The sequence below is a fragment of the Bufo bufo genome, chromosome 4 (genome assembly GCF_905171765.1).
Source record: "Bufo bufo chromosome 4, aBufBuf1.1, whole genome shotgun sequence".
Classification (NCBI taxonomy): domain Eukaryota; kingdom Metazoa; phylum Chordata; class Amphibia; order Anura; family Bufonidae; genus Bufo; species Bufo bufo.
This window is the reverse complement of record NC_053392.1, coordinates 427254448-427266572: the sequence shown is the minus strand read 5'-3', so window position 1 is coordinate 427266572 and position 12125 is coordinate 427254448. Positions and strand designations below refer to the sequence as shown.

The 12125-nt window shown below is 45.0% G+C and overlaps 2 protein-coding genes across 5 annotated transcripts in view; one reads left to right on the top strand and one right to left on the bottom strand.

The window, feature by feature from the left end:
- LOC120998612 (presenilin-2-like) overlaps positions 1-6650 on the bottom strand; it is a 54823-nt gene extending 48173 nt beyond the window's left edge. For 2 of the 3 annotated variants that reach the window (XR_005778445.1, XM_040429326.1), the window contains exons 1-2: positions 6402-6650; positions 216-378 (exon numbers count right to left, since the gene is read on the bottom strand). Coding sequence is in view for 2 of the 3 variants with exons in the window: in XM_040429326.1 (XP_040285260.1) it covers positions 216-356 (141 nt within the window). In the remaining variant the exon portion in view is untranslated. The remainder of the gene's footprint in view (positions 1-215; positions 379-6401) is intronic. The other variant, XM_040429328.1, reaches the window with a different exon arrangement.
- A 67-nt stretch (positions 6651-6717) lies between these two features.
- The window catches only part of MEMO1 (mediator of cell motility 1), an 87693-nt gene continuing 82285 nt past the window's right edge, over positions 6718-12125 (top strand). Inside the window, exon 1 of one of the 2 annotated variants that reach the window (XM_040429329.1) lies at positions 6718-6920. In XM_040429329.1, coding sequence (XP_040285263.1) covers positions 6860-6920 — 61 coding nt within the window. In that variant the 5' untranslated portion in view covers positions 6718-6859. The remainder of the gene's footprint in view (positions 6921-12125) is intronic. The other variant, XM_040429330.1, reaches the window with a different exon arrangement.

Sequence of the window (12125 nt, the reverse complement as noted above, 5' to 3'; positions counted from 1 at the left end):
TTGATAGACATCTCTGAATGTCAGTGAGGTGTGCCCTATGGGTCACCTGTTGTATTTCTGCATATTTGAAGTAATATATATTTCTGCATATTTGAAGTAATATATATTTCTGCATATTTGAAGTAATATATATTTCTGCATATTTGAAGTAAAGGGCCTAATTGACACTAAATTTAACAATCCACATCTACTTCAAGTGTAATGTCTTCTCTAACCCTTATAGCAGAAGGTTCTTCTGTAGCCTGTGGTCCATCTTGATAAGAAGGAAGTTGCGGGCTTTCAGATGCAATCAGTGATGTTCTCTCATTGCACTCCTGCTCTTCCTCACTATCTGAGCCGTCCATGAAGGTAATCATATTTCCAAGTTGCAGTTACCTACTATGAAGAAATAAAATCAAAACAGGACTAGGTCATGAACTGAGTGACAACACTGTTTATAGTATAAGGATATGAGAGGTCACAGAAAAGGTGGGAACTGATTTTCTATCACCACTAGAACACCCTGCTTATCACCATTTATAGTATACTCTAGATATTTTGTTCCTTCCTAGATATTCCACAATCAACTGTGAGTGGTACTATTGAAAAGTGGAAGTGTTCAAGAACCACAGCAACTCAGCCATGAAGTGGCAGGCCACAAAGTTACAGAGCGGGGCTAGAATATATCACCTGTCAGATAGATGCGGGTCCCACCTCTGGGACCTGCACATATTTCTAGAACAGCTTCACTTCTATGGCAGTTTCAAAACGAGCCGAGCGAGTATACTTAGCTATTTTCGGAACTCCCATAGAAGTGAATGGAGAGCTCACCGCACAAGTCTGGCCACTTCTCCATTCACCACTGGGAGTTCCGGAAGTAGCCAACCAGTGTTCGGCTATTTTCGGCACTCCCATAGAAGTGAATAGAGGGTGGCCACGCTTGCACGGTGCACCCTCGTTCACTTTGGGGGACTGACCCGCACCTATCTCTAGAACAGGGTCCCCAAAGTGAACAAGGGTGATTGCTCAGCTCTTTTTGTAACTTTCGGAGTAGTGAATGGAGAGCACGCTGTGGATGCGTGCTGAACTCTTCTTTGCGTTGGAGGCCCGTTCTAGAAATAGATGCGATTCTTACCTCTGGGACACGCATCTGTATGACATTGGTGGCATATCCTAGCGATATGCCACGAATGTGTTAGATGGGCCAATCCTTTTAAATCAATATTTATTTATTTATTTTTAAACCAGACAACCTCTGTGTATGTGGCCCACTATGTGCATGTGGACAATACCCTTTGACACCTTAGGCTACATGCACATGATGTTAAAAAACGGACACACGGTCAGTTTTTAATGGCCATTTTGCATCAGTGTGTGCATCCATTTTCTGGCCATGTGTCCGTTTTTAATGTCAGTTTTGATAAATTGATAATTTTAATTGGCAGTTATTGTCCCCCATAGTGTAGGATTTTTTTTGTGTTGCTGCCCCCAGCTTTAACCATCTCCCGACCGCCTAACGCAGGATTGCGTCCTGCGGGCGGCCGGGTTATTCCTCTGAACGGCGAGATTTCCTGTGAACGCGCGTTCACAGGATCGGAAGGTAAACCAGTGGATCTACAGCCTGCCAGCGACGATCATTCACTGGCAGGCTGTAGATGCGATTTTTTTAATCCTTGAAAGGTATATCAGACGCTGTTTTGTTAACAGCGTCTGATATACCTGCTACCTGGTCCTCTGGTGGTCCCTTTTGCTTGGATCGACCACCAGAGGACACAGGCAGCTCTGTAATAAGTAGCACCAAGCACCACACTACACTACACCCCCTCCTGTCACTTATTAACCCCTGATCACCCCCCTGTCATTGATCACCCCCCTGTAAGGCTCCATTCAGACGTCCGTATGTGTTTTGCGGATCCGCGGATCCACAAAACACGGACACCGCGGATCTGCAAAACACGGACACCGGCAATGCGCTTTCCGCATTTTGCGGATCCGCACATTGCCAGAACTATATAGAAAATGCCTTTTCTTGTCCGCAATCGCGGACAAGAATAGGACATGTTCTATAGGCTCTACAAAAAACGCAATGTTCGCCCGATCAGGCCTGATCTTGTGCGCACACTTGCGTTCAGTCCGCCCCACCGCAGTGACAGAATTTTTTTTATTACTGTGACAGCCATTTTCGCGTCGTTAGCCGGCGCATGCGCAATAGTTACTGTGATGCCGTACAAGGAATGGGCATCGCAGTGCGCATGCGCCGGCCAAAGGAATGAGTGCGTCAGTGCGGGATATCGCCAGCATAACTAGTTAGTACAAAGGCTGTCAGAGGGAAAGGATGGGCGAGCAGAGGGTAGGAAGGGGCGGGGGGACGCAATGAGAAGGCTGAGCAAGCAGGGCACCTAAGAGAGTAACGCTGCCCTGGGCACTTGCGAGCCCTCATTTGCATATCTTATAAAGATCGTTTTTGAGGGTTCTATAAGTCCAGGATTGATGCCAGAGGTAACGTTTTTATTAACTGTAAGCATGCTAGGGAGCTGTGGGAAGGGTTAAAAAAGTGAAATGCTGGTGACAGACTCCCTTTAAGGGGGTTTAAGCTAGGCGAGCTGAAGTGGTTAATAATGCCCCCGTGTAGGCCCCCAGCTAAAATGTCTCCCATAGTGTAAGAATTTTTTTTTACTGTCCCCAGCTTTAATAATGCCCCCATGTAGGACCCCAGCTAAAATAATATCCCCCATAGTGTAGGAATATTTTATTTTTTACTGTCCCCAGCTTTAATAATGCCCCCAATGTAGTCCCCCATCTTAAATAATCCCCCCCATAATGTAGGAATTATTTTTTTAACGTCCCACAGCTTTCATAATGCCCCCAATGTAGGGCCCCATCTTAAATAATTTCCCCCATGGTTTAAATAATGCCCCCATAATGGCCCACCACAGTTTTTTTTATTTTTTATTTTACAAAACAAAAAGAAAAAAAAAAAACTCGCCTCATCCACTTGCTCGCGCTGCAGCAGTCTCTTCTCTCTTCACTGAACGGGACCTGCCGAAGGTGCGCAATGACGTCACTGCGCGCTCCCATGTGGTTATGTCACCACGCATATCGCAGGTCCTGCTCAATGAGGAGAGAAGAGACTGCCGCACCGAGAGCAAGTGGATGAGGTGAGTTTTTTTTTTTTAACCCCTAGTGGGTAAAGTGTACCTGTTTTTAACGGCCGTTAGACGGGTGCACTCCTGTCAATCGGCCGTTAAAAACGGTCCCATTGATTTCATTGGGTCCGTCTGACTATGAAAACGGACAAAAAAAGGACATGTCCTTTTGGACGGACGCTATTCACTGGCCGTTAAAAGAACGGCCATGTGAATAGCCCCATAGACTTTCATTGGTGCTAAAAATGACCATTATTCACTGTCGTGTGCATTAGGCCTTAGGCTACTAACAGCAGTCTGGTCAAAGAAATGAAAGAGCATTTTCAAATCGCGTTTCTATAGGATCAGGGATTTTACAAGCTGCTTTTTATGTACTGCACAAAGATTACAACTAGTTTAGCACCCTTAAAACCTTATTTTTTTTGTTTATTACGCCAATGCATACTTTGCATCTACTTGATTGACATCATCTTGTCTCTATAGTGCTTATGCAGACCTATATGTCTCCATAGTTAAATACTAGATCAAACAAAGTGCAGTCTGATCCTGTTGGTTTAGGGCCCTATTACACTGGCCAAATATCAGGGCAATTATTTGCAGGGTTGTGGAGTTAGAATCTAAGCTAGTTTTGGAAGTCAGAGTCTTAGGCTAGGTCTACACGACGACATTTTTTGCACGACATTTTGTTGCATCAATGTCTCGCGACAATTTTTAGAACGATAGTCTATGGTGTCGCACTGCAACAGTCGCAAAAAATCCATTCAAGATGGATTTTTCTGCGACTCTCGCGTCGCAGCATGTCGCATTGCGACACCATAAAAATTGTCGCGCGACATTGGTGCGACAAATGTTGCAGTGTAGTTGTGCCCTTAAACTCCATCTTAAAAAAAATCTCTCTTAGGCCTCTTGCACACAAAAAAAAAAATTTCCGTCTACGTTCCGTATATGGAACCATTCATTTCAATGGATCCGCAAAAAAACCACAGAAGGTACTCCATATGCCTTACGTTTCCGTATTTCCGTTCTGTTCAAAGATAGAACATGTCCTATTATTGTCCGCATAACAGACAAGGATAGTACTGTTCTATCAGGGTCCAGCTGTTCCGTTCCGCAAAATACAGAATGCACACGGACGTCATCTGTATTTTTTTCCGGTTCCTTTTTATGCGGACCGCAAAATACTGAAAAAGCCATACGGTCGTGTGCAAGAGGCCTTATTAATATTGTGTAATGAATTTATGAACTTTCATATAAATTTATAAATCATAAAGATATATTTTATGTTCTATCAATCTAAGCCTTATATATCCAGAAAAGTGATAAGCAGGATGTTCTAGTGGTGATAATCAGTCCTCACCTCTCCTGTGTTCTCCTCTGTCCTTATACTATAATCAGCTCTCACTTCTCCTGTGTTCTCTCATGTCCTTATACTATAAACAGTGATAAGCAGGGTGCTCCAGTGGTGCTAAATAATCAGTCCCCCCCTCTCCTGTATTTATACTATAACCAGTGATAAGCAGGGTCTTCTAGTGGTGATAGATAATCAGTTCTCACCTCTCCTGTGTTCTCCCTTGTCCTTATACTATAATCAGTGATAAGCAGAGTGTTCCAGTGGTGATAGACAATACATTTTTACCTCTCCTGTGTTCTCTCCTGTCCCTTATACTATAAACTGTGATAAGCAGGATGTTCTAGTTGTAAGAGATAATCAGTTCTCAACTCTCCTGTGTTCTCTCCTATCCTTTTACTATAAACAGTGATAAGCAGGATGTTCTAGTGGTGATAGATAATCAGTTCTCATCTCTCCTGTGTTCTCCCCTGTCCTTATACTATAATCAGTGATAAGCAGGGTGTTCTAGTGGTTATAGAAGATCAGCTCTCACTTCTCCTGTGTTCTCTCATGTCCTTATACTATAAACAGTAATAAGCAGGATGTTCTAGTGGTGATAATCAGTTCTCACCTCTCCTGTGTTCTCTCATGTCCTTATACTATAAATAGTGATAAGCAGGGTGCTCCAGTGGCGATAGATAATCAGTTCTCACATCTCATGTGTTCTCTCATATCCTTATACTATAAACAGTGATAAGCAGGGTGCTCTAGTGGTGATAGATAATACATTCTCACCTCTCCTATGTTCTCCCCTGTCCTTATACTATAAATGGTGATAAGCAGGGTGTTACAGTGGTGATAGATAATCAGTTCTCACCTCTCCTATCCTTATACTATAAACAGTGATAATCAGTTCTCACCTCTCCTGTGTTCTCCCCTGTCATTATACTATAAACTGTGATAAGCAGGGTGTTCTAATGGTTATAGAAAATCAGCTCTCACTTCTCAGGTGTTCTCTCCTATCCTTATACTATAAACAGTGATAAGCAGTGTGTTCTAGTGGTGATAGATAATCAGTTCTCACCTCTCTTATGTTCTCTCTTGTCCTTATACTATAAATGGTGATAAGCAGGGTGTTCTAGTGGTGATAGAAAATCAGTTCTCACCTTTTCTGTGACCTCTCATATCCTTATACTATAAACAGTGATAAGCAGGGTGCTTTAGTGGTGCTAAATAATCAGTCCTCCCCTCTCCTGTACTTATACTATAATCAGTGATAAGCAGCGTGTTCTAGTGGTGATAATCAGTTCTCACCTCTCTTATGTTCTCTCTTGTCCTTATACTATAAATGGTGATAAGCAGGGTGTTCTAGTGGTGATAGATAATCAGGTCTCACCTCTCCTATATTCTCTCCTATCCTTATACTATAAACAGTGATAAGCAGGGTGCTTTAGTGGTGCTAAATAATCAGTCCTCCCCTCTCCTGTGTTCTCCCCTGTCCTTATACTATAATCAGTGATAAGTAGTGTTGAGCGAACTTGTATTTTAAGTTCGGCGTCTAAAGTTCGGGTTATCGAAGTATCCCGTTATGGATTCCGCTATCATGGACCATAACGGAATTTAGAATCCATAACGGGATACTTCGATAACCTGAACTCGAACTTTAGATGCCGAACTTAAAACACAAGTACGCTCAACACTAGTGATAAGCAGGGTGTTCTAGTGGTGATAGATATAATGAGTTCTCACCTCTCCTGTTTGCCCAAAATTCCTGTATATGTTCATAGGCACTCCTGATGGCATACTGGGGGCATGCAGCCCTCAGCTGTGTTTGTGAAGGACCCCTTTAAGGTCTTGGCTCTGGCATTACTTCTATAGTTAAAGGATAACTCCACCTAAAATGTTTTCTTACCAAAATTACCAACTTTCACACTTATAGAACCTACCGTTAATGGGAACTGATGTCAAATAATGATGATAAAGAACCAGAGACAAAGTCAGTCCCGAAAAACAAGAACCAAGAAGTGAAACAGAAAATTTCATCCAGACAGTGGAAACTCACGCAGCAAGATTTAACAGAAACCGACTCCAAATCCCAGGTTCTGCTATGCACAACGAAGCAAAGTGCGAATGTAAACGCGATTCACAAGCCGGCACACAACAAATCAATGTTTAACCTGTGAGGAGGAGGCGCCCGCTTCCGCATTGACCCCGCGCGGCCACCGTACTAATTCGATGCGGTTCAAGTCTCGATCTAGTTTCTTGTTTACCATGTGACCCCCTAAACAGAAGCAGAGCGGTGGACGGCATAGACAGAGCACAGGGTGTGTACACACTGTCTATAGAGCCATCTCACCCTCCCAGCTCACCCCGGGCACACATCATAGGCGGCTCCAGCACCAAGATGTCCAACCGAGCGCTGTGCAGAGAGGCGAGCCATGCTGGGAGCTGGTACACTGCCTCAGGTACGGGGCCTGAGGTGGGGGAGGGGAACCACAGAGGGTCCTGTGTGGGGGAGGGGTGGAGTCAGCTATTGTGTTGCTTCAAAGTTGGGGAGCACTGACTGAAGTTAGTGGGACTGTATTTTGGGGTTATTTGCCAATCTCCCCTGACATTTGAGGGCTATTGTGCTGTAAAATATTCTGTATACCATTCATTCTCTTGCATCTAGAAGTTTCTTCTATCAGACCTGTGAGCCGAAAGTGTCTGACTGGCCGAGTGCAAACAATGGAGGTGACATCGTAGTGACCGGCCGTATGCCAAAACTTGTCTCCCCAGCTCCAGACTTCCAATCGCTCTGCAGCACCCCAGAAATGCCCCCATGATAGGAGCAATCTGGTTTAGTCTTCCTTTGGGTACATCCTATTGTTACCTTGAAGCGGTCGGATGTCAGGCTGATTGTAGTGGTCATCAATGGAATGGAAACCATCAATGGAATGGAAACCAGAAGAAATGTGGGCAGAATATATAAGTCTATCTCCACAAACGCATTCCACAGCTAAGTAATGAAACGTATATACTGTACCTTGGCAGTGTACAAACATGTGCGACGCACGGCAACGGCCATGGGTTCCTTAAAGCAAATGTTTTTCGTGACGCCAGTTGCAGTGAAGCAACAAGGGCACAGGGCCCCATTTAGTGATGTAGTAGATGGTACCCAGGTGTAGGGTGGCCTAAATGTCCCTTAATGTTGGTGCACGTGTTACGGTGCTCCTACCTGGATACGCCGGAACCCAGGCGTTGTCGTCCGGACCAGAGCAAATAGGGGGAATAATCAAGGGATTTGAAGAAATAAATTGAATCCACACCTTGTGATGAAGTTCAATAGCAGCTTTACTTGAATAAACGTTTCTCCAACAGTTTCAGGCTTTGTCTTGGTTTCCAGCAGGCGTTAGCATTAACTCTGGCAGGCAAACAAACTCAACTCTGCTACTTCTGTTGCTCTCTGGCTTTGCTGTGCTGACAAGCTTACTGTATAAGGCTACTTTCACACTTGCGGCAGAGTGATCCGGCAAGCCAGGGCTCCTGATGGCGACCAAAATGGTCGCCAATGCGACTTAGAACTTACAAATGGCGACAAGACTTTTTAGTCTTGTCGCCATTTGCGACTAGACCCGTCGCCGCAGCTCTGCAGTTGAATACAGCGGCGGGCACAGGAGATGATAGTTCTCTGCCCCGCCGCCGTATTCTTCTCGGCAGCACAGTGGAGAAGTAGTCTCTCCCTCCCCCCTGTGCTGCTGCCGCCGCCTCCAATGAGAAGAGAGAGGGGAGGAGGAGGGAGGGGCTTTGGCCACTGCGCCACCAATGAAGATAACTGACCTGTTAATACAAATACAGGAGGCGGGTGCCGGAATCAAATAGCCGGCACCCGACCTCTATGACAGGTGCGGTACCTAAGGGGTTAACTGCCGCTGATCGCAGCCCCCTGTCATAGAGGTCGGGTGCCGGCTATGTGATTCCGGCACCCGCCTCCTGTATTTGTATTAACAGGTCAGTTATCTTCATTGGTGGAGCAGTGTGCCCCCCCCCCCTAGTATAATAAACATTGAGTGTGGCCCCCCCCTTCCCCCCCAGTATAATAAACATTGGTGGCGCAGTGGGAAGTGCCAATGAGGGTTAAAAAATAATAATAATTTAACTCACCTCCTCCAATTGATCGCGTAGCTGCCGGTCTCCTGTTCTTTCTTCAGGACCTGTGGTGACGTCACTGAGCTAATCACATGGTCCATTACCATGGTGATGGATCATATGATGTACCATGTGATGAGCACAGTGAGGTCACCACAGGTCCTTTGACAGGTCCTGAAGAAAGAACAGGAGACGGCATCTACGCGATCAATTGGAGGAGGTGAGTTCATTTATTATTATTTTTTTTTAACCCTCATTGGCACTGCACCACCAATGTTTATTATACTGGGGGGGCGCACTGCACTACCAATGTTTATTATACTGGGGGGGCGCACTGCACTACCAATGTTTATTATACTGGGGGGGGGGGCGCACTGTGCTACCAATGTTTATTATACTGGGGGGGGCGCACTGTGCTACCAATGTTTATTATACTGGGGGGGCGCACTGTGCTACCAATGTTTATTATACTGGGGGGGCGCACTGCACTACCAATGTTTATTATACTGGGGGGGGGGGGGCACTGCACTACCAATGTTTATTATACTGGGGGGGGGCGCACTGTGCTACCAATGTTTATTATACTGGGGGGGCGCACTGCACCACCAATGTTTATTATACTGGGGGGGCGCACTGCACTACCAATGTTTATTATACTGGGGGGGGGGGGCGCACTGTGCTACCAATGTTTATTATACTGGGGGGGGCGCACTGCGCTACCAATGTTTATTATACTGGGGGGGGCGCACTGCGCTACCAATGTTTATTATACTGGGGGGGCGCACTGCACTACCAATGTTTATTATACTGGGGGGGGCGCACTGTGCTACCAATGTTTATTATACTGGGGGGGGCGCACTGTGCTACCAATGTTTATTATACTGGGGGGGGTGCACTGTGCTCCCAATGTTTATTATACTGGGGGGGGTGCACTGTGCTCCCAATGTTTATTATATTGGGGGGGGCGAACTGTGCTACCAATGTTTATTATCCTGGGGTGTATATAATGTTTATTATATTGACCTTCTACTAAGCATTCTGTATTCAGAATGCTATTATTTTCCCTTATAACCATGTTATAAGGGAAAATAACAGTGAATAGACTTTCATCTTAGCAACCGTGCGTGAAAATCGCACCGCATCCGCACTTGCTTGCGATTTTCACACAGCCCCATTAACTTCTATGGGGCCTGCGTTGCATGAAAACGCAGAATATAGAGCATGTTGCGATTTTCACGCAACGCACAAGTGATGCGTGAAAATCACCGCTCATGTGCACAGCCCCATAGAAGTGAATGGGTCCGGATTCAGTGCGGGTGCAATGCCTTCACCTCCCACATTGAACCCACGCAGAAATCTCACCCATGTGAAAGGGGCTAAGGGTGAATAGGACAAGGGTTCCAGCCCCTAAGGGGGCTAATAGTAAGTAAAAAAAAAACACAAACACTAAGGCCCCTTTCACACGGGCGAGTATTCCGTGCGGATGCGATACGTGAGTTGAACGCATTGCACCCGCACTGAATACCGACCCATTCATTTCTATGGGGCTGTTCAGATGAGCGGTGATTTTCACGCATCACTTATGCGTTGCGTGAAAATCGCAGCATGCTCTATATTCTGCGTTTTTCACGCAACGCAGGCCCCATAGAAGTGAATGGGGTTGCGTGAAAATCGCAAGCATCCGCAAGCAAGTGTGGATGCAGTGCGATTTTCACGCACGGTTGCTAGGAGACGATCGGGATGGAGACCCGATCATTATTATTTTCCCTTATAACATGGTTATAAGGGAAAATACTAGCATTCTGAATATACTAGCATTCTGAATACAGAATGCAAAGTAAAATAGCGCTGAAGGGGTTAAAAAATAATTTAACTCACCTTAATCCACTTGCTCGTGTAGCCCGGCATCTCCTTTGTTGAAGGACCTATGGCGAGCATTAAATACAGTTACAGGACCTGTGATGACGTCACTCCGGTCATCACATGGTACTTCACATGATCTTTTACCATGGTGATTCACCATGGTAAAAGATCATGTGACGTACCATGTGATGACCGGAGTGACGTCATCACAGGTCCTTGAACTATAATTAATGCTCACCACAGGTCCTATTAAGTAAAAGAGACAGATGGAGATGCTGGGCTACGCGATCAAGTGGATTAAGGTGAGTTAAATGATTTTTTTTATTTTTTTTTTAACCCCTCCAGCGCTGTTTTACTATGCATTTTGTATTCAGAATGCTATTATTTTCCCTTATAACAATGTTATAAGGGAAAATAATACAATCTACAGAACACCGATCCCAAGCCCGAACTTCTGTGAAGAAGTTCGGGTTTGGGTACCAAACATGTGCGATTTTTCTCACGCGAGTGCAAAACTCATTACAATGTTTTGCACTCGCACGGAAAAATCGCAGGTATTCCCGCAACGCACCCGCACATTTTCCCGCAACGCCCGTGTGAAAGAGGCCTAAGGCTACTTTCACACTTGCGGCAGTGTGATCCGGCAAGCAGTTCCATCGCTGATCTGGATGTGACTGAAAGCATTTATGAGATGCATCCGGATGCGGATCCATCTCACAAATGCATTGCAAGGACAGACCCGTCTCTCCGCTTGTCATGCGGACAGACGGATCCGTCTTGTATCTTTTTACACACGGATCCTGCATTCCGGTATTTTGAATGCCGGATCTGGCACTAATACATTCCTATGAGGAAAAATGCCGGATCCGGCAATCAGGCAAGTCTTCAGTTTTTTTGGCCGGAGATAAACCGTAGCATGCTGCGTTTTTATCTTTTGCCTGGTCAGTCAAAACGACTGAACTGAAGACATCCTGATGCAAACTGAACGGATTACTCTCCATTCAGAATGCATGGGGATATACCTGATCAGTTCTTTTCTGGTATAGAGCCCCTCTGACGGAACTCTATGCCGAACTCTATGCCCAATTTTACATATAAAATATATAAACAATAAATAAATAAACATATTACATAGCGCTGCGTCCGAAAAGTCCAAACTATTAAATTATTGAAAAATATCTCCTATGCGGTGAGCATTCGCCATTTTTTTGTCACCCCAAAAAATAGGATAGGACTGCTCTATTATGGGCCGAACGTTTCATAAAATGCGAAATGCACGTGGCTTTTTTGGGTATTTTTTTTGCGCGGTATTGAGTATCGCAATACTTTTTTATGGTGACGAAAGCGAATCAAAATTTTGGTATCGAAACAACCCTGATCGGCGTAGCGTTGTCACGATACCAAAATTTTCATTCGGTTTCGATTTGGCGACTAAAAATTTAATTTGGCTCCTAAATTTTTCAGTTCAGGAGCCAATGGCTACTAGGTATTTTTTTTAGTCTGGAGCACTGCAAGCAGTTCCGTCGCCGGAACTGCCTGCCGGATCCGTCAAAACGAATGCCAACTGATGGCATTAGTAAGACTGATCAGGGGCCGGGTCAGTCTTAAAAATGCTGGATCCGTCTTTCCGGTGTCATCCGGCAAAATGGATCCGGCATTTATTTTTTTTCACCTTTTTT